Source organism: Eublepharis macularius, chromosome 3 (assembly GCF_028583425.1).
Source record: "Eublepharis macularius isolate TG4126 chromosome 3, MPM_Emac_v1.0, whole genome shotgun sequence".
Lineage (NCBI taxonomy): Eukaryota > Metazoa > Chordata > Lepidosauria > Squamata > Eublepharidae > Eublepharis > Eublepharis macularius.
In genome coordinates, this window is record NC_072792.1 from 25,374,619 (window position 1) to 25,399,565 (window position 24,947).

General features: G+C 44.1%; 1 protein-coding gene across 1 annotated transcript in view; it reads left to right on the forward strand.

Annotated features, from left to right (window-relative positions):
* The first annotated feature begins 14,653 nt into the window (after positions 1-14,653).
* The window catches only part of ABCC4 (ATP binding cassette subfamily C member 4), a 204,448-nt gene continuing 194,154 nt past the window's right edge, over positions 14,654-24,947 (forward strand). The window contains exon 1 of the mRNA XM_054975037.1: positions 14,654-14,730. Within this exon, the coding sequence (XP_054831012.1) occupies positions 14,654-14,730 (77 nt within the window). The remainder of the gene's footprint in view (positions 14,731-24,947) is intronic.

A 24,947-nucleotide genomic window follows, 5' to 3' on the forward strand; every position in this document is an offset into this window, starting at 1 on the left:
CTACAAGTTTTCTGAAACATAGAAAAGGAACAGTTTCCCCCATCAAGTGAACAGTTTCGGTGGCAAGGCTGAGGGTAGGGGTTCCCCTAGTATCTAATGTGAGCATGAAAGGTAGATCTGCCACAACTGGAATCTGAGGGGATATCTCAGAAGAATTATTTCAAAGGTTCTGTTTTAACAAGGAAGGAGACAGATAGTCTGGCCCTATTTTCTCTCATACACTGATTTCTGAAATCAGCTGCTTGGACACTTTTTTAGAAACACATTCATACTGCAGATATCTTACAGAGACTATTATTATTTATTTATTGTTATTTATTTACTTCATTTATACTCTATTTTTCTCCCCAAGGGGGACCCAAAAAACCTTACATCCTTCTCCTCTCCTCCATTTTATCCTCACAGCAACTCTGTGAGGTAGGTTAAGCTGAAAGTGTGTGACTGGCTCAAGGTTGGTTGTTGTGGATTTTCCAGGCTGTATAGCTGTGGTCTTGGCATTGTAGTTCCTGATGTTTCGCCAGCAGCTGTGGCTGGCATCTTCAGAGGTGTAGTACCAAAAGACAGAGATCTCTCAGTGTCACAGTGTGGAGAAGATGTTGGCAGGTCATTTATATCTACTCAGGAGGGGTGGGGTTGGGTTGAGTCATCCTGTACCCCACCCCACCCCTCCTGAGTAGATATAAATGACCTGCCAACATCTTTTCCACACTGTGACACTGAGAGATCTCTATCTTTTGGTGCTACACCTCTGAAGATGCCAGCCACAGCTGCTGGCGAAACGTCAGGAACTACAATGCCAAGATCACGGCTATACAGCCCGGAAAATCCACAATAACCATCGTTCTCCGGCCGTGAAAGCCTTCGACAATATATTGGCTCAAGGTTACCAAGCAAGCTTCCATGACCAAGTGGGGATTCAAACCCAGGTCTCTAAGATCCTAGCCCATCACTCTAACCATGACACCACACTGGGTAGTTCCTCTGATCATAACGTAAGTATCTGAATGATCCCCCCCAAATCTTCATGCAACTCAAAGGCAGGGTTGCCAGATAAACAGTTCAAAAATAAAGCACTCTTCACAATGATACACACCAGTCTCCTTTGTGGTATTAGGACCTGGTCAGAGTTTGAACCTGGTCCAAAATTGCTGCATTTAATTATTAAAACACGTGTCATTGTCTTGCTGTATGAGGGCAATATGGCTGATACTATCACATTGTCCCACCTTTTGGCTTGTGCTATATGGTAAACTGTGGCTCCCCTTGTGGATCAGCTAAGGAAAAAACCTCTGCACATGAACAGTGCTCTTAGCTACTACATGGGATAACTGAAAGTGGATTCCACATAAATGTGTACATACATGCTTTGTAGTGATGTTTATCATGGTTTCGTTTTAAAGGCACCAGAATGTATAAGGCTCTCACAGCAATATTTAAAATAAGCAGAGGGTGCCCAAAGTTGAAATGTTACAGTCATACAAGCAAAGAAAGCAGAGAAGGGAGAATTAAGAAGGAGGGCAAAGAGATAATAGAATTGTTTGGATGCTGGATCAGATTGACTTGGGTCTCATTTAACAACACAGATCTCATATTTTTACATTTGATTTTCCTGGTGGCTCAAAAGCGCATGATAAAGAGTTGCATGTTGGTTTCCCCTGAGGCTTTTAAAATTTCTTCTGTCTGAAGTGCAAGACACATATGGGTGGGATGTGGGAGGATGTGACCCTCCCTTACATACCTCCACCCCCCATAAACTTCCCTTTATAGGTCTGGGGCTTCACAGGCAGTTAAGGGCAGTCACTCACAACCCATCAACTGCCTAAACTCTAATTTTCTGGCAAAGAGCCCTGTCCCAAATCTGCACTGGGTCCCCTCTCTCCTCTTTCTGGAGGCTCCATCAGACAGGCAACCAGGTCCCTATATTTACCTCCTCCCACCAAGCTACAGCCCAGGGCTATTAGGGAAAGGGAACTTACTGTTTACTTTCCCTATGTATGCTGCAACCATTTAACAAATTTGGCCCATTGGATGTCACCAGAGTGTTTGAGGTTTTGTGTGTTTTATTTTCTCTCAGTTAACAACTTCAGGCCAGCCAGGGTTAAAATAGAACAAAAAATAACTTTTATATCTAACATAGAACATAGGCATGAATGATTCTAAAACTTATACATATACTGTGGTTAAACAGGGAAAGCTTACTATGTAACAGAACAGATTAACAGCCAGCTATCTCTCTGCTGCCTTTCCTTAGCAGACTTCAAGCCTTTTCCCTCAGTAACTGCCTTTCAATAGACTTTCAACTGTCACTTCCCCAGCATTCCGCCAGCTTTCATTGGCTGTTTCCCAGGAGAGGTGGAGCTTGAACTATTCCTGTCTGTCACAGAGGGACTTTTAACCCTTTCTCCTCTGTGCTTTTATACTTAAAATTTACTTTAGGGTGCCCCCCCCCATGAAAGAAAGATATGAGTGCTGGTTGGAAAAAAAAGCAGTGGAGGGTGACATTTTTACAGTCGAAAAAACACTCCAGAAGAAAAATCTTTAAATGCACCCCACCCCTGGTCTTCCATTCTGTGGTGGGATGGACTGCCTTCAGCATCACAATCCTCAACCAAAACATTTAAAGTTCAGAAGTGGGAGGAGAAAGTTAATCAGTCATTGTTTTCAAAGTTAAAAGCTAATATGTTAACTTATTTGCATCTTCTTTAAACAAGGAGCAATCTGAAACATTAGCAAAAGAACTGACCAGGCAGGTAAAAAAAACTATTTTTGTATAAGGAGACAAGACAAGACAAGGCTTATGTAATAATTTTTCATATCACTAACCTCAAAGTTGGCACAAAATTAGGGAGCTATACGCCCCTTGAAATCTAGAAGTGTGTGTATGTCTAGTTCTGGGATGATGCACAAAAGTTTCCTAAATGAGGAAATAGATTACCATATGGAACAATACAAAACTAATGTCAATATAATTGAAAACTATGGGGACATCACGAGAAAATGTTAGAAATTGACCATATGGTACACTCATGAGTGTCTCTCTCTAAAAGAGCACTGCATCGTCAACTTCTAACATTTTAGTTGACCATTAATGTCCTTGACCAGAGAGTTCTAATTTTGCTTAATGGCAAGTAACAATCAGAACATGTATATTGTATGTTGTCATAAATTGGTTGCCTTCCATACTAATGGTTTCAGGGGGGTAGCTTGTTTTGGCACCTTGAAGACTAACAAGATTTTAGTCCAGTATAAGCTTTTGTGGACCAGGTCCCACTTGGTGAGATGCCTGTAGTGGTGATCAATTATATATGAATGATGTATTGTCGAAGGCTTTCATGGCCGGAGAACGATGGTTGTTGTGGATTTTCCGGGCTGTATAGCCATGGTCTTGGCATTGTAGTTCCTGATGTTTCGCCAGCAGCTGTGACTGGCAGTGTCACTGTGACACTGAGAGATCTCTGTCTTTTGGTGCTACACTTCTGAAGATGCCAGTCACAGCTACTGGCGAAACATCAGGAACTACAATGCCAAGACCACGGCTATATAGCCCGGAAAATCCACAACAACCAACAATTATATATGAAGTTGTAAAGAAAAAAATTCTAAACAGCAGGATCAGTGGTTCATGAAATGCAGGAAATACTGAGAGAAATAAGTAGGTAAAGTTCACAAGGGATCGAGAAAAGTACAGAGGCCGCTCACAGAAATATCAGTCATTGACAAGCTCCCTAGTTTGCTGAGGAGTCCAAAGTTTGACTAAGACAGTTCTTTAAACTTTTTATTATATAAAAATAGAAATAAATGTACAATCAATATTTGTTATAAACATACAAACACCTAACAATTTCCAAAGATATCAAACAACAAAACAGGGTTATATCCCATCCATCCATCCATCAGAACTCTGATGGTTCAAATCCCACTACTGCCATGAGCTCAGTAGGTGGCCTTGGGTAAGCCACTCCTCTTAGCCCCAGCTCCCCAGCTATATTGTGGGGATAATAATGACATTAACTTTGTTCATCACTCTGAGTGTGGCACTAATGTGTCCAGAAGGAACAAAATATAAGCACGCTTGTTGTTGTTGTTATTGTTATTACATAATCTAGATATATTATAAACAGGGGTCTTAACTCATTAGCATAACTCATTAGCACATGCCACACCCCTTGCCATCACCAGAAGTGTGTCATTGGCATAACTGATTTGCATATGCCACACCCCCTGACCTCACCTACCTGGCTGTTTTGGACCCAATCCTGGCCATTCAGAGCCAAAATTGGGCCCACAATGGCAAAAAGGGGCTGAAAAGGGCTGAAAAAGCCCGCCAAATGGTCAGAATTGTGCTGCTGCTGAACAGGAGAGTGATCCACCACCTGTTAGAGGCCCGATCCTGGGCGTTTTGGGACCAATCCTGGCTGTTTTAGGCCCAATCCTGGCCAAAACGGGCCCAAAATGGCCAAAAATCAGGTGGGCGGGACCACCTGACATGTGACCTCTTCGGAGAACTACCGGAACTGTGTTCCTGCGTGTTCCCCCTCAAATTGAGCCCTGATTATAAAACTTCTTGCTGCCCATATTAGTTCATTAGAAAGATTCCAATAATTAATGGACATCTGCCAATGTTCCTTGTAAAGCTCCTTTCTCTCTTAGATACTTAATTGCTCTTAATTTTTATTAGCATCATGCGCTACACTTTCCTTAACCGTTCCTGCATTTCTGGTAAAGCTGCTCTTTCCAGAATTGAGCAAGGGGTGCTGCAAGAAGATTTAGAATGATTGAGCTTCACATCTTGCGTAGTGTTGTGGAAGATATTATCTCTATAAAGACAAGACCTAGGTCTTTTTTTTTTAATATGTCCAACATGGTCATCATATCAAATGTTTTGTCTTAATGTCCCTTAGGAACAAGGCAGCTTCACCCTACAGAGAAGTACAAACCAATTGGTTGCATATCTAGAATTAATCATTAAAGTATACTGGTGTATCATACCATCTGTGCAATAACTTCACTCCATTTTCTCTGATCCCAACATTAATAGTAAATTTGATCATATTTTTATGTTCATTTATTTAGATGTTTATATCTCACCTTTCTCCCAAATGGGGATACAAAACAGCTTATAACAGCATTCTACCTTCCCCCATCTCATTCTAACAACAGCCCTGTGATGTTGGCTAGGTACAGAGAGAGTGACAGAGCTACGATTACCTAGTGACCTTCCATAGCAGAGTAGAGATTTGAGTTTAAGATTGGTAACTGACATAGCGTAGTAGCTTAATGTGATTGTCAATTACTATTCAACCTCAAGTTTAAGATTGGTAACTGACATAGCGTAGTAGCTTAATGTGATATGTCAATTATGTTGCAACCCACTGTGGAGGTTGGCTGCCAACCTCCAGGTGGGGCCTGGAGATTTCGCAGAATGACAACTGATTTCCAGACAACAGAGATCAGTTTCCTTATAGGAAATGGCAGGTTTGCTGGGTGTACTCTGTGGCATTATACCCTACTGAAGTCCCTCCCCTCCCCCACCCTCCCCAGGCTCCACCCCCAAATCTCCAGGAATTTCCCAACCACGAGTTGACAACTGTGGGGAGGGGGGACAAATGGCATCCATGGGGGGCTGGGGAGGGGATATGGTGCTGATGTGCCAGTGTGTGTGGGTCCTGCAAAAACGCACACCTTCTCATATTTGCAGTATGCAATAGTGTTGTTACTGCAATCTATCCCAGCAGAGATTACCAAACCAGGTTTTGGAAAATGCAGAAAGAGGATGATTAGGGGACAATATTGTGTGGGTGCACCAAAAAAAATCAACCACATTCCAGTTTAGACTCAGCAGCAGAACAAACCTTTCACATGGAAGACATTAAGATCTAAAAGAAACATACAATTCCTGCATATAATATTTATTTTTCTGACCGGCTGGAAACACTGCTCTTTTCTTTAGAGTGAAGAAGTGAAGGCACACCTTGATAAAAATGTGGCAGGACCACCAGGACAGATGGATTAGGCCCACAGGCTGGAGTTGGCCACCTCGACTATAGCAGACAGTCCACTTGGAGTGGTTTCTTTCTGTATTTCTGTGAAAGAACAAAGAACTCAGCTTCCCGGAGAATGGACTGTGACACCACGCCAGCAATGAAGTTAAGCTAATTGCTTGCTGGCATTCCTCAGACAATGAATACAAAACCAGACCTTAACATCGTGACCTGAAAAAACTGCTTTCAAGTATATATAAATATTTAATTAAAATCACGAGACAAATGTGCTACATCATGCTTGGGGAAAAGGACTTGGGATTGGAAATAGAAGTTGAAGTTTGGAAGGCAATTTAGAAGAACCCTTCCCCACCAATCAGTTTATGTTAAGAGAAAACTCCCTGGAGCTGTTATACAGACAGTACTTTACACCAGTGAAGTGTATCCATAAAACATCTTCCGCTTGTTGTTGTAGATGCCATAATAATATTGGTACATATTTTCTGATGGGGTGGAGTTGCAAAACATTAAATATTTTAGGAAGTTGATATACGATGGGATTAATACAATTTTGAAATTAAATTTAATACCTCCTCCAAAGAGGCTTTGTTAAAATTATTTAAAGAAGAAAACAAGCAATTAGCACACAAATCATTTATCATTTTTTAAAAATAACAAGATCTATCATATTTCAGCTCACAAAAAATTATTATTAGTATGTGATATGAGCACCTGTGGAATATAACTCTGTTGGAAAAATTAACTCATCAAATTAAATTAGCAAACTATCAAATGAGTGTGGATGCTTTTTATGCCACCTGGAATCCATTTAGATCCTTTGCTAATTAAAACTCACCAGCTCTTCATCTTCCACTGAAAGCTACGAATCTATGGAAAGATTAACAGTAATTTGACAAGTTAAGTAGGCGTAGGTGGCAGAATGGTAGCAACATCTTGTTGAAGCATTATAACCAAATATATGGCAATAATTGTAAACTTTGTAAAAACCCCACCCCCGTTGCCATTTCTTTGTTTCACATTTGCCTTTTTGGAGTTTCTGAGTTTTGTTTGTTAGGTTTTGTTAAAGTATGATTATGCGTAATGAACAAAATCCACATTCTACCCTCTATCTTTTAAAATTTCGTAACAATTGGCTTGATGACAAGTGTGCTCAAAATTTTGCACAATGTTTTGTGTCTGTTTGGTTGGTCCTAATGAACCCTATGGCCACTCATGGGAAATGCTTGCTGTTCTGTTCTCAGGGGAGCACCTGTCTGAAGTAATCAGATCCACAGCTCTCTAAGTGTAATCAATCTCTCAGGGCTGTTTGAAGATAAAGCAAGATAACCTCATAGATGGTACAGGCAGCTTGTTGGAAGACATGTGGGAAACAAATGCGATGAGTCTGCTGTAATTCTCAAGAGCTGAAACACAAAACCCATGCAATATTGCGTGGCTTTTGTTTTGGGGTCCTGTTTTGTACCAATGGATTACCTGCAGCTTTTTCTCAAAACTCATAGAAGTATTTATGAAAAAATCCCTCTCATTTACAGATGTGTGTACTTACTCAGCATCCCCAATAATTGTTACTTGTCTGTAGAGGGATAGAACAATCTGTCTTCTTCATAAAATACCTGTAACTAGTTCCCCCCACCCCAAACCAAATAGCATGCGTATAATTGTTATGCTTTGCTATCAGACATGTTATAAAATACCTGTAACTAGTTCCTCCCACCCCAAACTAAATAGCATGCATACAGATGTTATGTGTTGCTATCAGACACACGAAGACCCAAAGGTGGTATAGATGGAGATGGATTACAATGCAATCTTAAACAGAGTTATGCTCTTCTAAACCCACCGACTTCTATGGACTTAGAAAGGTAGATAACTGTTAATGAATACCTGTATGGAAAACAAGTCTTTGTTGCTGGGTCTGTGAAGATCTAACTATTTTTGAAACCGCCAGACTTAAGAACTATTCTGAAACCAATACGCTTAATAAAACTCTGCATCCATCATGCTTATGTACCTACAAATAAATTTTACTTTTAAGGAAAAAAAGATCCTTGTTTACCTCACAACCACCCTCACATGTTGACTGTTCTGTCAAACTACCATCTATAACAAAGCCTTATTGTAATAGTACCAGTTAAGCAGAAAAGAATTAAGGCAAAAAGCTGTTGGTGGCACTGAAAACCTCTTGGGGAGGCAGGAATATATAGGTCACACTCACACAAAAAAGAGGAGGTGTACTGAAGGTTTAAACCTGGGTAAAGTAGAGAACACCTGAAGCTCTGTGTGAGTGGAAATATAAGGAGTGTTGATTGGGACCAGGGCCCCCTTGAGGTAAAAGTTTAAGGTAATTTAAGGAGGAGCTGAACTAAAGGTCCAAAGGCAAACGTTTAAAAACAAAAACAAACAGCAAAGCATTACAAGTGGTAATCTGTTTTCACTGTTACTTACCTCTGATTAATCTGGGGGCTATTGACCCTTGCAATTTCGTTATAGTCAGTATTTGTGGCAATGCTCCCTCAAAGACGGCATACGCAAGTGCTGTTTTCCCATCAGGAAACTGTATCGTCAGGTATACATGAGTTACTTACCTGACGTTACTCATTCCTAGAACACGTGAATGTGTAATATGTAAAGTAAACACAGCTTTAGATACTGCTATTATGCTGACTCTGGGATCAATGCTGATCCTTCAGAGCTTTAGTTTTGCTTTTGATAAGCTCCAGAATATGTCCTCCATAATCCTGTTCTTAAATTTCCTGGCTCCAAATGTTCGGAAATTGAGATTAAGTCCAGAAAAATCAAGTACTGCTCATTGCTCTTTTATTGAACTGTTTGCTTCTGGCTTGCTTTAAAGGTCAGAGGGAGATACTTCATATCTATACGTCACATTCACTGAGGTAAATGTTTTACGTATTTAAAAGGAAAATCTCCTTTACTCAATGAGTAATTTAACTCATTGTCAGTGGAGAGAGTGTAGGCCACAAGTAAATAGGCTGAATCGGGCCTGTTTGGGGCCTAGATCAGCTTGGTGCGCAGCGTGTGCGTGCACCGTTCCCGCATGATGACATTATTTCCTGGAAGGGACGTCATCATGCAGGCAGAGCACATGCACGCAAAGCGTACGAGCAAAGAGAGAACAGAAAGGTGAGTGCTAGGTCTCCCCCCTCCCACCGAGAGGGTAAGGGGACCAGGCAACCCTATTCTGGAAAAAAGTATGCAGCCATTTTTACTTCTTAGTTTTCCTTAATACCACTGGCAACAAAGTCTGATGGTACGTTTGGACAACCAGAAAGTTAATGGGAAGGGCAATAGACGAAAATGATTTCAGATCATAAGACAAGTGTGCACAAGGATCATCAAACTCGTTGAAGCTAACTAGGTCTAGGCCTGGCCCATGTGCAGATTGGGGATTTTCTGGAAGCCGCAGCTAAGCCACCTTGGGTCCCCGATGGAAGAATGGTACAATATATGTTGTTAGTGTGATTGATGCGCACACAAGTTATAATACAACAGTTTTCCAACTCAGTGGCTCCCGCGGTTGCTACTTGTAAGCAGGACATGGACTGAGGCAAGAGCTGATCAAATGTCCTTGAGCAGAACTGCTTCTTGCAGCTGTTTTTCGAAATCCTGCGTTTTGGCAAGTAAAACTGGAGCTGGGGTGACCATAGTCCTCAGGGTTCTCATAAGCCAGTGATCCTGGCACGTGCTGCTCCAGACCCACTCTTCCTTGGTGCAAACCCAGACAGCTGTGAACGATGCAGCCACATGGATGGGGTATTCCATATGTGCAGGGCTTTTTTTCTGGGAAAAGAGGTGGTGGAACTCAGTGGGTTGCCCTTGGAGAAAATGGTCACATGGCCGGTGGCCCCACCCCGATGTCCAGACAGAGCGGAGTTTAGATTGCCCTCCGCGCCACTTGGCGGCGTGGAGGGCAATCTAAACTCTCCTGTGTCTGGAGATCAGGGGGCGGGGCCACCAGCCATGTGACCATTTTCAAGAGGTGCCGGAACTCCATTCCACCGCGTTCCAGCTGAAAAAAAGCCCTGCATATGTGTATTCCCTATGCAATCAGTACCTGCTGGAGTTGCCAGTTGCACAGAAAAGACTCACCTGATCTGCCCCACCCACATGTAGCCATTCATGCGTAGTTTTTTGCAGCGTTGATTTGTGTCACAGAAAAGTGTCTCCTGCACACCAGCAGCTGAAGGGCAGCTCAGCTGCACTTCAAACCATAAACTGGTTTTACACCCCGACATGAATCCGCAGACCCAGTATGTTGCAGTGGTATATTGCAGTGGTTAGTGTTTGACTAGTGCTGGTGAGATCCAGGCTCAAATGGCCACTCTGTCGTGTGTGTTATTGGATGAAGTTGAGCTGCTCACTATCTCTTAGCCTCAGGGGTCATTTCGTAGAAAAAGAGCTGGAGGAGCTCATTGGCATAACTCATTAGCATATGCCACACCTCTTGCCATCAACGGAAGTGTGTCATTAGTATAACTGATTTGCATATGCCACACCCCCTGAGATCACCTGTTCTGGCTGTTTTGGACCCAATCCTGGCCATTCAGGGCCAAAATTGGGCCTCAAATGGCAAAAAAGGGCTGAAAATGGCTGAGAAGGGGCCCAAAATGGTCAGGATCAGGCTGCTGATGAGTGGGAGAGTGATCCACCACACGTCAGAGGCCCGATCCGGGCCGTTTTGGCCCCAATCCAGGCCGAAATAGGCCCAAAATGGCTGAGAGTAAGGTGGGCGGGGCTACCTGACATGTGACCTCCTTGGAGAACTGCCGGAACTGCGTTCCTTTGCGTCCCCCTCGAAATGAGCCCTGCATAGCCTAACCTACCTCATAGGATTGTTGTAAGGATAAAATGGGGGATAAAATATATGTGCTGCCCCTGAACTCCACAGAGAAAGAATAGGGTTAAAAATGGAATGTTTTTAGGTGGAATAACAAAGTTTTTGAAATAAAGAGTTTTAGAATGGCCATACTCATAACTGAGGAGACGGGGTTGTCTCAGTTGAGACTCTTCCCGCCGAATGTGCAGACAAAAGCCATTAAGGATATGGGCTGCATATTTTGGGTGGGTTTTCCAGTAGAGACTCACTTTCCTTTAAGGAAATATTAAACTCTTAAGATAAACAACAGTAACAAAGGGATCTTCAAATAACTTAAAGATTTAATGGTTTATTCTGAAGCCCAATGCTACAGACAAACATTTTAGACAGAAGGGTTTGTTCTGAAGAAAAAAATGGCCGGGGGGCTGGTGCACCCATGGGATGGAGTCACCTCAGCCTCACAGTGCCCTTTAAAACCAATGATTTTGCAGAGTAGTTAGGGCTGCGCGCTATTTTTGAGACGTAGCATTATACACCAAGCAAAATCATTTAAGTGACATGATAATTTTCACTGGCAAAGCACAGAAAAAAATAAAGCACCTCCAAAGCAAGAAATTGAGACTTGCTCAGTCTTTAGAAATCCCTAAGAGTGAGTATATTAGTCTCTCTGTGACAGACATCGGTTTCCCAAGAGGGGCAAAGTCTGAGCTTCTCCCTTGGGCAGAAGCCTCATTTTTCAAAGCTGGATTAATATGTTGAATTCTGCAAAACAGGTTTGAAAAAAATGTTGCTGCAAACATAGTAAATTTACGATTTATGATGACTTCTCCAGTTTTGATGTGTGGTATTTTATTTTTTAAAACTTTTCTTACCCATAAATAAGTTGCCCTTTATAACTACCAGCAGCCTTTGTAATGCTTTAGCCCACAAAATCTTGGTGGTTGAAAGTGCCATCAAGCCATAGCTAACTTATGGTAACTCTTGCTGGGGTTTTCAAGGCAAGAGACTGACAGAGGTGGTTTGCCATTGCCTCCCTCTGCATAGCCACTCCAGTGTTCCTTGGATGTCTCCCATCCAATTACTAGCCAAGGCCGACCCTGCTCAGCTTCTGAGACCTGATGAGATCAGGCTTCCCTAGGATTAAGCTACAATAAATTTGTCAAGTCTTTAAGATAACAAGACTACTTTCTTGGGTAGCCTTTCTCCAAAATTGCTTGTGGATAGCTGTTTCCTCAGGCACTGGATTTGGAAAAACAATCCAGGCGTGACAACTCCACGGAGGAGGTTGTTTGTTTCCTGGGTTGCAGCATTTTGTGAACCACTTGTATAGATAGCTGGTGCCCAAAAGGAGGTTTGCAGCGCCTTTTATATAGATTGATTGAATACATCTCTAATTCTCACAGAAATATGTATTGTCTTTGTTTTCTCCCATCGATTTCATTTCCAGTCGTATGCAGGTCTTGAAGGGATACGATCACAAAGGGCTCTTCCTGGCCTTGACACTACACTCTTTCCTGGGGCCTATTTTTAATCTTAGTACGGATCTTATGATTCTACCGACTCATCCCTGCAGCCAGCTTTCTTTGTCTGAATTTGTACTTGCTGGTTTCCATTTGCATACTTCTCCTATCCTGTCTGAAAACTTCCATACACTCTCTCTGGGTCCTAATCTGCTGCTGTAGATCTTCTTACGTATTAAAATCCAAAACGAAGAAAAACCACCAGGTATGCTGAAGCATAGTGGTTAAGTGGTTGGGCTATGAATCAGCACTCTACTGGTTTGACTCCCACTACTGCCATGCGCTTAGAAGGTGGCCTTGGGTAGGCCACCCCCTCTCAGCCCCAGCTGTATTGTGGGTAAAATAAGAACACTGGCTTTGAGTGGAAATACACATTACTAAGTACCTAGGGATGCTCAAGTGCAGGATTTTATGTGCGGTTTTATGTGCAGGCTGCTCTTGCTCGGCACATGTGCATGCCAATTTGTGTTTCTTTTAAGGTGTGAGAAAGTATCAAGATCTTCATTTCAATGAATGGATGAGGGAGATGGGGGAAACTGGGATACTTTTAGCAGTTGAGCAGTAACTGACATCATATGTGTGGAATATATTGACTGAAGTGTGACTGTGTGAGCGAGTGCATGGAAAATTGGAGGGGGGACACGTGAAATGAGGTTTATTTGAGTGTCTCTAGGTACTTAGTAAAGTGTATTTCCACTCTTTTCACAACTCTGAGTGGGGCAATGATGGTTGTTGTGGGTTTTCCGGGCTGTATTGCCATGGTCTTGGCATTGTAGTGCCTGACGTTTAGCCAGCAGCTGTGGCTGGCATCTTCAGAGGTGTAGCACCAAAAGACAGAGATCAGTGTCACAGTGTGGAAAAGATGTAGGCAGGTCATTTGTATCTACTCAGGAGGGGTGGGGTTGAGCTGAGTCATCCTGTAAGAGTTTCCCAGGGTGTGGAATGCTAATGGCGGGAGGCTTCACTGTATCCTGAGGAGGTTCTTTTGCATATGGATTGGAGCTTGATGTGCTAATCTTATCTGCAGGGCTATTGTCGAGTATAGAGTGTTTTGTTAGCCTGGTGTTTTTCAGAACTGGAAACCATGCTCTGTTCATTCTTAAGGTTTCTTCTTTCCTGTTGAAGTTTTGCTTATGCTTGTGAATTTCAATGGCTTCCCTGTGCAGTCTGACAAAGTAGTTGGAAGTGTTGTCCAGTATTTTGGTGTCCTGGAATAAGATACTGTGCCCTGTTTCAGTTAGGCTATGTTCTGCCACTGCTGATTTTTCAGTCAAGAGGACTGCATCCCAAACCTCTGGCGCTTGGCGGACCAGCAGAAGCTGGACTTTACTCACCCCCAGGGCTTTTTTTCAGCTGGAAGGCAGTGGGATGGAGTTCCTGCACCTCTTGAAAATGGTCACATGGCTGGTGGCCCCAACCCCTGATCTCCAGACAGAGGGGAGTTTAGCTTGCCCTCATCTGGAGATCAGGGGGTGGGGCCACCATCCATGTGACCATTTTCGCCTTGGGTGATTTAAACTTTTAAAAACTCCCCTTATTCCCCCTGACCCAAAATGACATAACATTGGTCTGGGAGCATTTGTGTGCTTCGCGTGCGCACATGTGGTACCAGGGGCACCACCTCCTGCCAAGAGTTGCCCCCTGTGCTGGCAACCCACTGAGTTCCACCACCTCTTTTCCCAGAAAAAAAGCCCTGCTCACCCCAAAGCGTTACCAAGAAACCACCAGTTGCTTCAGTGAACCCAAAGATACCATTTGCTGCAAGCTTCTAGTTTCTGATCCTTCTGTGTGCCCAGTTATAAAAAAATTATTTCTTTTGTTCTGACTGTTGAAAGGTTTGTAGTGAAAAAAAACGCTCTTGCGAGTTCAGTTCCTATCGCGACCCACAAACACACGCTCGCGCCTGCAACGTTTGGCTGTTCCCCGCTCGCCCTTGCGCCCATGCCCATTTGCAGCCAGCCGCGCCGTCGTCCCGGCAGAATCCACCGGCTTGAGGCGCATCTCCAACGGCAGCAAGGAAGCCAGCCTCTCTCCGCGCAAAGGCGCAGCGCCTTCTGCGGGTCTCCAAGGCGCGCCTCCGGGCAAGCGCGCGGCTCTCCCTTTCTGGCCCCCTCTAGAGGCGCCCGCGGCTACTGCGGCTGAGCCGGACGGAGCGCAGCGGGCAGGCGGGTGTCGGGTTTCCCGGAAGCTGCCCTGCGCCGGCGAAGGCGCCGCTTCCCCCGGCAAAAGCCTGGCGTGGACGCCGCGTGTAGCCACAGCAGTTCGTCGCTCCCTCCTGCCCGCTTGCAGCCGCGGCGATGGAGGCGCTGCCCGGCCAGGACGCCAAGCCCAACCCGCTGAGCGAGGCCAACTTCTGCTCGCGGCTCTTCTTCTGGTGAGTGGAGGGCAGCCGGGCCGGATCCCCCTGCCTTGCCCCCGCCCGCCCCTCGAATCAGCTCCTCGGGACAATGAATGAGACACGAGCAACCCCCCGTCCCTGATTTACTTAGCTCTGGAAGGGGAGCGCCTGAGCATGTGCAGAGTGCCCGGCACTAATCTGACCCCGGGCGCTTGAAGGTTAAGGGCGTCTCTGGGGAAGTGTAGAAAGTGTAATGAGGGTCCCCCCAAAGAGATTAGGGCCTGGGAGTACTACTGAGCCCCGGCACTTCTTTTTAAAAAATGTGGGAAGTAGGCTTGCCTGCCTCCAGGAAGTTTCAAGTGGGCAGTTGAAGAGCAAGATTTCGGTCCAGCAGCACCTCAGAGGCCAACTAGATTTCTAGGGTATGAGCTTTCAAAAGTCAGAGCTCCCTTCATCAGGTGCATCTTGAACTCTCATATCTGGAAATCTAGTTCATCTTTAAGGTGCTATTGGACCTGGATCTTGAACCTGCAGGTGTGGCTGGAGATCTCCTGGAATTACAACCGATTTCCAGGCCGCAGAGGTCAGTTCCCCTGGAGGAAATGGCTGCTTTGAAGGATGGACTTACAGCATTATACCCTGCGGAGGTCCTTTCCCTCCCCCTAACACTGCCCTCTCCAGGGTCAGCCCCTCAGATCTCCAGGAATTCTCCAACCTGGAGCTGGCAACCCGAGAAGATTCATTGTGGGAGATTCTCTCCTGTGTTGCATTTGTACATGGTTGGATGTTGTGCTGTATGAGTCCTTTGGTGTATGGTCTTGTCCACACTTGAAAGATTGATATGGAGTGGTTGGGAAGGGTTGCTGTAGTACAGTATTCAGCCATGTGTGGATGCTGCCCTGGTTGGATCCAAAGGCTGTTTGTTCTGGCCACTGAGAACGTGGTTTTTTCTCAGTCAATGATGCTTACTTCAGAGTATGCAGTACTTCCGGAAAGAAATTCTGAAGTAAACGGGTTTGAGTGTTAACCCTATTTGAAGAAGCGGTATTGATTTTTCCATAAGCTTTCTGGGGTTTTTAAAACAGGTTGTACTCTGAAGATAGCTATGAATACTAATTCTGATCCCACTGTTAGGAGCCAGTGGATAGGTGAGGGAAGTTGATATGTAAACTTAGTTGTGTTAGTTTTTGGGAGCAAATTAAAACAAGTCCAACGGCACCAGCATCTGTTTCGATAAAACCTCCTGTGAGCCACTGCTGATTTTGTTGGATTAACTGGTGGCATCTCACAACCCAGTCTCAATTTTATAAAGGTTGTTTTTATGTAAAAATGATCACGTCTTCATCAAATGATGTTTCGTGGTCTTGGCCAGTTTGCCATTCATTCCTCCTCTTCTGGGCAAGTCATTTTTCCATCTAGGAAAAAAAAAGACTAATTTATTATGGGTTGACTGTAGAATCAAGAAAAGGGACTAAATTAAGTCCCTTGATTTACATCAGGTTTCCTGTTTTGAAATTCATACATTTCCTAAAGATGGTTTCATGCTCATTGGCTGAATTTTGTGTAGTGGTTCAGGCGAACGACTAGGATCTGGGAGACCCAGGTTTTTTATTTTTCATCCTTTTAATGTGATTTATAATCTGCCTTTCTCACTCAGACTCAATGCAGATTACATAGTATTTATTTATTTCTATTCCGCCCTCCCCACACCAGCAGGCTCAGGCGGATTACAAGCATATACAAGTTAAAATACCTAAGACAGTTAATATAAGTTAAGAACCATAAAAACATCCAGAATTACACAATTAAAATACATATATATACACATGAACATAGCAGCACTAACTCCAACTAAGTCAATATGATCAACATCTGGAACATTCAGTAAAGAAAACAATAGAGTAATGATAGTAAAAATTTGAAAACGAGTATCTCGTGGTGGTAGAAAGTGCATTCAAATCATAGCTGACTTATAGTGACCCCTGCTGGGGTTTTCAGGGCGAGAGACTAACAGACATGGTTTGCTATTGTTTGCCTCAGTAACCCTTTACTTTTTTGGAGGTCTCTCATCCAATTGCAGACTAAAGCCAACCATGTTTAGCGTCCAACATCAAACAAGTCTGGGCTTGTCTGGACTATCCAGGCCCTATATAGAGCTGAAAAACAATGCATCTCCACTCTGCCATGGAAGCTTGCTGGGTGACCCTAAGCCACTCACTGTCTCTTTCAGCCTGCTCTGCCTCACAAGGTTGTTGTGAGGGTAAAATGAAGAAGGAAGGACCGGATTAAATGTACTAAAATAAATTGGCATTAAAACATATTGGTTTGCAATTGAATAAAGCCTTTTGTACTACCCAAAACATGGTTCAGAACCTCTGGCCATACATCCTACATGCTTTTTGCCTTATGCTGTGGAATGTGTTTAATGGGAGTAATTGTGAAATTAAGGAATTCTGTTTAGCTCTCATACGCTGAGATCACTTCCTTGAAGAGGAGGCTCACAAACCCAGTACAGAAGCATGCTGGATTGTGGACTGAAAGCCTAGACCTTTCCAGAAGCAAGACTGGTAAATCATTGAGTGAAGAAACATGCATTTTCATGAGGCTGAAAGCAAATATTTATGCTTATTCATGACATCAGAAATACAATTTCCTACCGTATCTAATACAGTGTGTGACCTATGGCATCTTATTTACAGTGCTCGACCACAAGAAAAATATTTCTCCCCAGGATTCTGTGATGTTTATAAAGAGGGTTCAGTGTTGTTCATAAAGGCCACAAACTCAGTTTGAACTTAGGAAGCTGCGTCAAAGTGAGCCCAGCCGTTTGTCCCTCATGTAGTCTGAACTTGGCCCCAGACCGTGGGTCAAAAGTTTCCCCCAAATGGAGAAGTGATATCACCGCTTGTGCAGACACTACAAGTCAAAAAAGAAAGACTGACTGTGATCTTGCGAACTTTATCAGTGCAATCCTAAACAGAGTTACTCCAGCCTAAGCTTAGCTGGGCTTAGACTGGAATAACTCGGTTTAGGATTGCACTGTACGTCTTAAAAGCTGAGGGGCAACCTGGATGGAGGTGGATTGGTGCACAAGGTGTATCTGTGAACTCTCTTCTCCCCCCTTCCCCCAGCAGCTGGCTGGGGTCACTTGACAGGTGGCTGTGGGGCTGAGGCCGGAGGGGGAAGATGCTTGGAGCAACACCCTGCCTTCTTTCTGTTCCAAGCTTTCTGCCCCTCACCATGCCCTTGCCATCACCTAGCTGCTGGTGGGGAGGCTTAGAGCTTATATGAATGAAATGAATGAATGAATGAATGAATGGAAAGCTGCTGCATACACTTTCTGCCCCAAGCCATCACTTATGCCTGTGGGGCACCAGGAACTAGCAGGGGAAGGGAGAATGTGGTGTCCCTTGCTAGTGAATGCATGAAAGCCCTTGCAGGCCTAACGTTTTGCACAATCCAGGAGCCTGCCAGCTGTGAGCATTAGGAGCGTGCAGTTCCTGCCATGCGCCAAATACTGGCGATCACTATATCATGTGTGGAATGTATTTCTCTGGTAAATTGGGCGATGTGTTCCACATGTGGCCCAGTACGCCTAATAATAGTGATTGGTTGCATCAGGGGGGCTGCACATTCCCAATATGCTCATTCCCAATATGCTCAGTTGACGGGCTCCCATGTGAACATAATGTCTGCACAGCTCCATGAAGTCACCAAGCTTGTGGTCTGAGGATTGCCTCTTCACCCTACTCACTGATGCCTCGGGCTGTTCACCACCGTTTTTGGCATTGCTATAGCCTCGGGGGTAGAGGGGGAGAGATCAGCATGAAAGAGAGGGATGGGGTGGATATTGTCCCCTTAAATGGCCACCTCCATTCCCGCCCCCCCCCAGTGTGCTGTGTCGGGCTGGCCTGGCTGACTCTCCTCTCTGTTGGCTGTGGAAAACATTTCCCATTCCCTTCCCGCAGCATTTGAGGGAGAGGGTGGCACTGCGGGCTTCTCTTTAAAAGACAATTGTAGATTTAACCTGTTGGTATTCAGCTTTAATTTCAAATCAAGCTGTTTTTTAAAAACGACAATTCTACTAATGAAAACCCTAAGTTAATTTTTTCATCTTTCTATGGGTCTGTGAGAGAGAGAGAGAGAGAGAGAGAGAGAGAGAGAGAGAGAGAGAGAGAGAGGTGCTGCAGTGAAACTTCTGAGCATCGTGTGGGATTTGCCAATATCTGACTAAGAAAACATTGGCATGGTGGAAGTAAAGTGTGGATTTCTAAAAAGGTGTCTTTATATGTGGAATGTTGGAAGCTATGAAAACAGAAGCAGAAAGTGACGAGGGTAGTTGGGTTTTGATTCGGAAAATCCCAGTTACTCCAGAGATGGTCCACCACCTCCGGGCCGCCAGGTTCTCTGACTAGCCTTCTTATCTTCTCAAATGTTCCTGCATTTTTTGTCTGTTGCCTGGGGCAACCTTATTTCCTTTTGATGGGCGCTTGGAGCCTACAGTTTCCTTCATGCAGGAGCCGACTGGCTGCTTTACTTACAGGGGCAGTTCCTGGTGGGCTGCTGGTAACCAGGAGCAATCAGAGCCAAGCCCCAGTCGCTCCTCTTAACGCTGCAAGGGCCATTGGACTTGGCTTCCTCCAGGGCTGTTATAACTTCCTGTTTCGTGCCTCCCGTCATGATAATAGCTCATATTTAGCTGACCTACTCTATAGTCCTCAAATCTCAGTTGTTTATATTTGTGTACCCTGGGGACGTTCAGTATGGTAAATCTCAAAATCTTGTTCGGACAGAAATTTTATTTTGCTCACCTCGGTGCTGACCAGTCGGGGGTTCCGATGTTGCTCTTTTATGTGTTAGCGGAGAAACTAGGAAACGAATCCTGCTGATGTGTTTTGTCAACCAAGCAGCGCTGCTTCGGATATGATGCAACCTGGTTAAATTCATCACGCTTTCTTTTCTCCACCCCTTGTAAAAGTGAAGTGGTTTAAGTTGTTTGTTGGTCTTCCAAAGGTTTTCCTAGCAGAAGGTTCAGCAGTTGAGTAATAGGCTGAACTGGCTTGCTGCCTGTCAGCAATTTGTAACCTACAATAAGCTTTAAAATGTCAGAGAATAAACAAGTGGCTCTCACTGGTCAAAGCAGCATAAGCTGGACCTCAGTGTACACGAGTGTGTGTGTATACTTCAGGATCCTAGCTTCTGCACTTGTACGGTTTGGGCTGCTTGTAAGATTTGGGTTTGGGTTTCAAAGTTCTTGTGGCTTGAGTGGTTGAGGAAAAGCTTGGCAGATCAGAGGACAAAGGGATTCAGTACCAGCAAATGTAATAGATCCAGAGGAGTTAGCTGTGTTAGTCTGTAGTAGCAAAATCGAAAAGAGTCTAGTAGCACCTTTAAGACTAACCAACTTTACTGTAGCGTAAGCTTTCGAGAATCACAGTTTTCTTCGTCAGATGCATCTGTGCTTCTCGAAAGCTTATGCTACAGTAAAGTTGGTTAGTCTTAAAGGTGCTGCTGGACTCCTTTCGATGTAGCAAATGTAATGATATATAACATTAATGGAGGGCTTTCAAGTGCTTTGCCCAATTCCCTTGTTGTCTTTGCGACAACCTTGTAAGGTAGGTCAGCATTATACTGCTGATTGCAGGAGAGGAAGGCTTAAGGCCATTTAGTAAATTGCTAGGGAGGTGGGATTCATACCAGGATGGTAGATCAGTCTCTTGAAGGCTTTGCTTACCTGTTCTGGGAGGGGCTCGGGTTGGTTCCTTGTTTGCTGCTTTCCAATTATGACCCGTCTAGTCCAGCAGGAGTGCCTGGAGTAATCCACCGTAATGGATTCCCGCATTTGACTCCTCTCAAACAAAATGTTTTTCAAATGAATGAATTCACACATTCATTTGAGAATCTTCAAGTGGTGAATATCAGTGATGAGAAACTGAATAATGTACATATTTATGTTATGAGCCCCAGACTGGATACAGGCAAGCTTATTGCAGAGGTGTAACTAGCTTTTGGTGAAGGGAAGATGTCTTTTTTAAAAAAAAGATGCATTCAAGGAGAGAGGCATGTAATTGATGGTTACAAAGCTGATGACTTGCAAATATTTTTGGAGTTAATACAGTGCTATCACATATTGTGCTAAGATGAAAGACGTGAATAAAACCATTATTTCTTTAACTCTTGTTTAGGAAGGTGTTGAATGAAGGTAATTTTGAGGAAACTTTATTCTGTTCCTAACCCTTTGTGTTTAGAAGCTGATAGATTAACTACAAATAGCCTATTGGATAGCTGAGGTAGTTAGAGAGCCCGTTTGGTGTAGTGGTTAAGAGTGCTGGGATTCTAATTTGGAGAACTGGGTTTGATTCCCCACTTCTCCACTTGAAGCCAGCTGGGTGATCTTGAGTCAGTCACAGTTTCCTTGAACTCTCTCAGCCCCACCCACTTCACAGGGTGATTGTTGTGAGGATAATAATAACATACTTTGTAAACCGCTCTGAGTGGGTGTTAAGTTGCCCTGAAGGGCAGTATATAAATAAAATGTTATCCTACTATATAAAAGAGAAAGCGTGTTCTAGATGATTCACTTCCTACCCTGGTGCACCACCAGAGGGTGCTGCTGCAGAGGGAAGCCCAGGTGAGTCGGCCTGTCCCTCCAGAGAGTGTGCCGTGGTGGGAAGCCCAGGCCGGGATCAGTAGGGGAGTGGGTGGCAATGCCTGATCCCCATGTTCACCCAGCTGGCATCAGGAGCGGAGCAAGTGGCAATGCATGCCCCCCTTCATCCAACTGGGATCAGGAGCAGAGGAGGTGGCAATGCCCACCCCCACCATTACCCAGTTGTGATCAGGAGCAGAGTAGGTAGCAATACCTGCTCCCCCTTCACCCAGCCATATATTATTATAGTGCCTTCTTGAGGGATGGAGAGGTCTTTGTGGAGACGTGAAGGACACTATCTTGAGGAAACCCCTCAGTTGATGCCAGAGAGTTCAACAGTTATTAGCCAATGTCTGGTTTTGGGGCAGTGTCCTTGAATATTTGATGGCAGTACCGTTGAAGATACTGGGATTCAACTCCAAATACTTGGATGATACTGGATATCTGGATCCTTTTCAGTCCGATGTCAGACCTAGTTTTTAAACTGAGTTTGCCCTGGTTGCTCTTGTAGACGACTCATGGCAGGAAACAGACAGAGGGAGTGTTTCTCTGTTCAGTCTTCAGAACTTTGTGTCTTTTTACACTGTTAAACATAACCAACTTTTGGATTGCTTTGCTGGGGTGGGTTTGGGACACTTCAGGGGCTCTTATATTTCCTGGAGGGCACATTGTAGAAGATTTTGTTAGGAGGCTGTTCCCCTCACTCTGTTTACAGTATACTACAATGTTCCATGTCATCTCTTGTATTATGCAACATCTATGAGCGGAACTACAAGTGACAAAAGTCACAGGTTGGACACTTGTCAGCTTCCCTCAAGTTTTGATGGGAAATGTAGGCATCCTAGTCTTGCAGCTTGGCTCTCTGACTGCTGTCCAATGGACTTGTTCAACTGTCACTTGTCCAACATTCCGCCAAGCTGCCTACATTTCCCATCAAAACTTGAGGGAAGCTGACAAGTGTCCAACCTGTGCCTTTTGTCACTTGTGGTTCCACTCTGTATGAAACTGCTGGGTGAGGATTTCTTCACAACAACACTGTGAAGTAGATTAGGTTGAGAATATGTAGCAGGCCAAAGGTTACCCAATCAGTTTCTATGGCAGAACAAATATTTAAACCTGTTTCTCCCAGATCCTAGACTAAAACTCTAACCACTACACTACACTGGCTATTACCTCACTGGCTGCTGTAAAATAGTAATACTGTAATTATAGAAAGGGGACACCCCAACTGGGTCAAAAAGTTTTTTTCTTTTTCAAAGTAACACATGCTTACTCTTACATAAATAAAGACATGACTCCAGATAACTGAAGCAAGTTAAGTAATTAAAAGTCCATTCTTTTTCACTCTTTATACACTGTAGTAATGAAGGGTCCATTCATAGTAATGCTCTTATCTTCTTCTTTTTTTGCAGCTTGTCCTTTTGCAGCTTGTATTTATCAGTTGTTGTTGTCAGAGGAATTGGCATTCCCACGCAGACGCCCAAATCGGGGCCGGCTATTTGTAAACGCTGATTTTCGTCCCACAGACTTCCTCAGGGGCGTTTTAATCTGTCTCCTTTAGTCTTATACACGTATTCTCTCTCTCTCTTATTAGGTAACTGGAGAGCGACACCAATACTCTTTCTCAGATAAAATACTCTTTTATCTGGAGTCATGTCTTTATTTATGTAAGAGTAAGCATTTGTTACTTTGAAAAAGAAAAAAACTTTTTGACCCAGTTGGGGCGTCCCCTTTCTATTCTTACAGTTTAACTACTGGGGTTGCCTTGTTTGTTATACCGTAAAATAGTAATAAGCAGCCAATCCTGGTTGAGTCATGCAAGTTGTGTGGTATCAAGTCTCTCAGTGGTTGCTGCCAGGCTTGGCCGTGATAAGTCCTCCTTCAGAGGACTTATCCATGTCTATGGAAAGAGCCCTGTTCCCTTCTGTCTTTTACAGACAGAAACCAAGGTTTGAAGGCTGGCATTTTTGTTGTGGATGCCTAGCAACTCCCACTGAGAAACTATTCATTTCTTAAGGATACAGCCGTGGGGTTGGCCAGGCTGGGTAGTGTCAGGTGGAGGAATACAGAGAAGGCAAGAGAGTTTTCCCAGGGAGATGAAGCCTCTCTGTCCCTCTGGCATCCTACCAAGCCTGGCCCCCCAAGACTGCAATCCAGGAGTAAGTCCTTTTAAGTTGTAGAGGGTTAGTTCTAACTAAACATGCACAAGGATGAGCAGTGTGTTCAGTGTAATGACATTTGTTAATATTCCTTCCTTGTCTTCTCTATCTTGCCTTTTCTGTTTCCCCCAAGGAGGACCCATTTAAAATTGTAAGATCCTTGGAGAAAGTGATATGTTCTTTTTAGTTTCAGCTGATCTATAAATCTTTGAAGCATCACTGATGGTGATGATATGAATGTATGAATAACATAATTGATAATAGTTTGTTTTGGTGTAGCTTTGGGGTCAGTGTTAATGATTATCAGTATAGCTCCTGGATCTTTACCCAAAGAAAGCAGTCCGTGCTTTGGTTATCTATCTAGAAAAAAATGTAGGTCTGACTGTAGCAGTAAGAAAACAAAGGTACGACTCCTGGTGCTCACTTCTCTTGGTCTACCTGAGCTCCTGGCTTTGACCTTGGTGAGGGCATGAGAATATTGGGTCAGAAGAATGGTCCATCTCACCCAGCATCCTGTTTCACTCAGTGGCCAACCACATGCCCCCAGAACGATCCAACAGAGCCAGGATATCATGGTTTCCCCCTGATGTTGTCCTATCACTGGCGTTTATTGTGTCTGGGTATGGAGGGTCATAAGTTTGGTTCTGCTTCCTTTCATGTGACTGGTGTCACATGGCTTTCCGTCACATGCTTGTAGCTGCATAGGTGTTGTGCTGTTGATGGAGGTGTTAAAGGTAGGTACCATGTCTGGAAAGGCCAAAGACCTCTGAGCTAGTGTTTTACTGTGTGTGCTTCTATAGTTAACCAGAAACTAAACTGACCACTTACCATGTTTATAGGTGGAAGCTCTGATAATTGGTATAATGTTAAAAATGCTTGTGACCTGCCCAGGGCTTTTTTTCTGGGAAAAGAGGTGGTGGAACTCAGTGGGTTGCCCTTGGAGAAAATGGTCACGTGGCTGGTGGCCCCGCCCCCTGATCTCCAGACAGAGGGGAGTTTAGATTGCCCTCTGTGCCGTGGTGCGGAGGGCAATCTCAACTCCCCTCTGTCTGGAGATCAGGGGGTGGGGCCACCAGCCATGTGACCATTTTCTAGAGGTTCCGGAACTCCATTCCACCGTGTTCCAGCTGAAAAAAAGCCCTGGACCTGCCAACCCGAAGGCAGACCATGAGCGACTGCCTTGCTCTTTTTGTTGTGTGCCCGGGCATTTTCACAGTTTTTGCTTTGCATTGTTGATACTAGCTCAAGGGATTCACAGCATCTGAAAATAATTTTCAAGGCTGGGTGAGCATCTAGGTGTCCAGGCAACACGGACCTCATGGCTTTACATCTGGTTCTCCTGTTCCCTTTTGTGTTTTTGTGTTTCAGTAGTCAACAAGTGAGATCTATAAGAATCAAATCCTACTTGCTTGCGTTTGCTGAACCAGTGCTAGTTTCACAGTCTT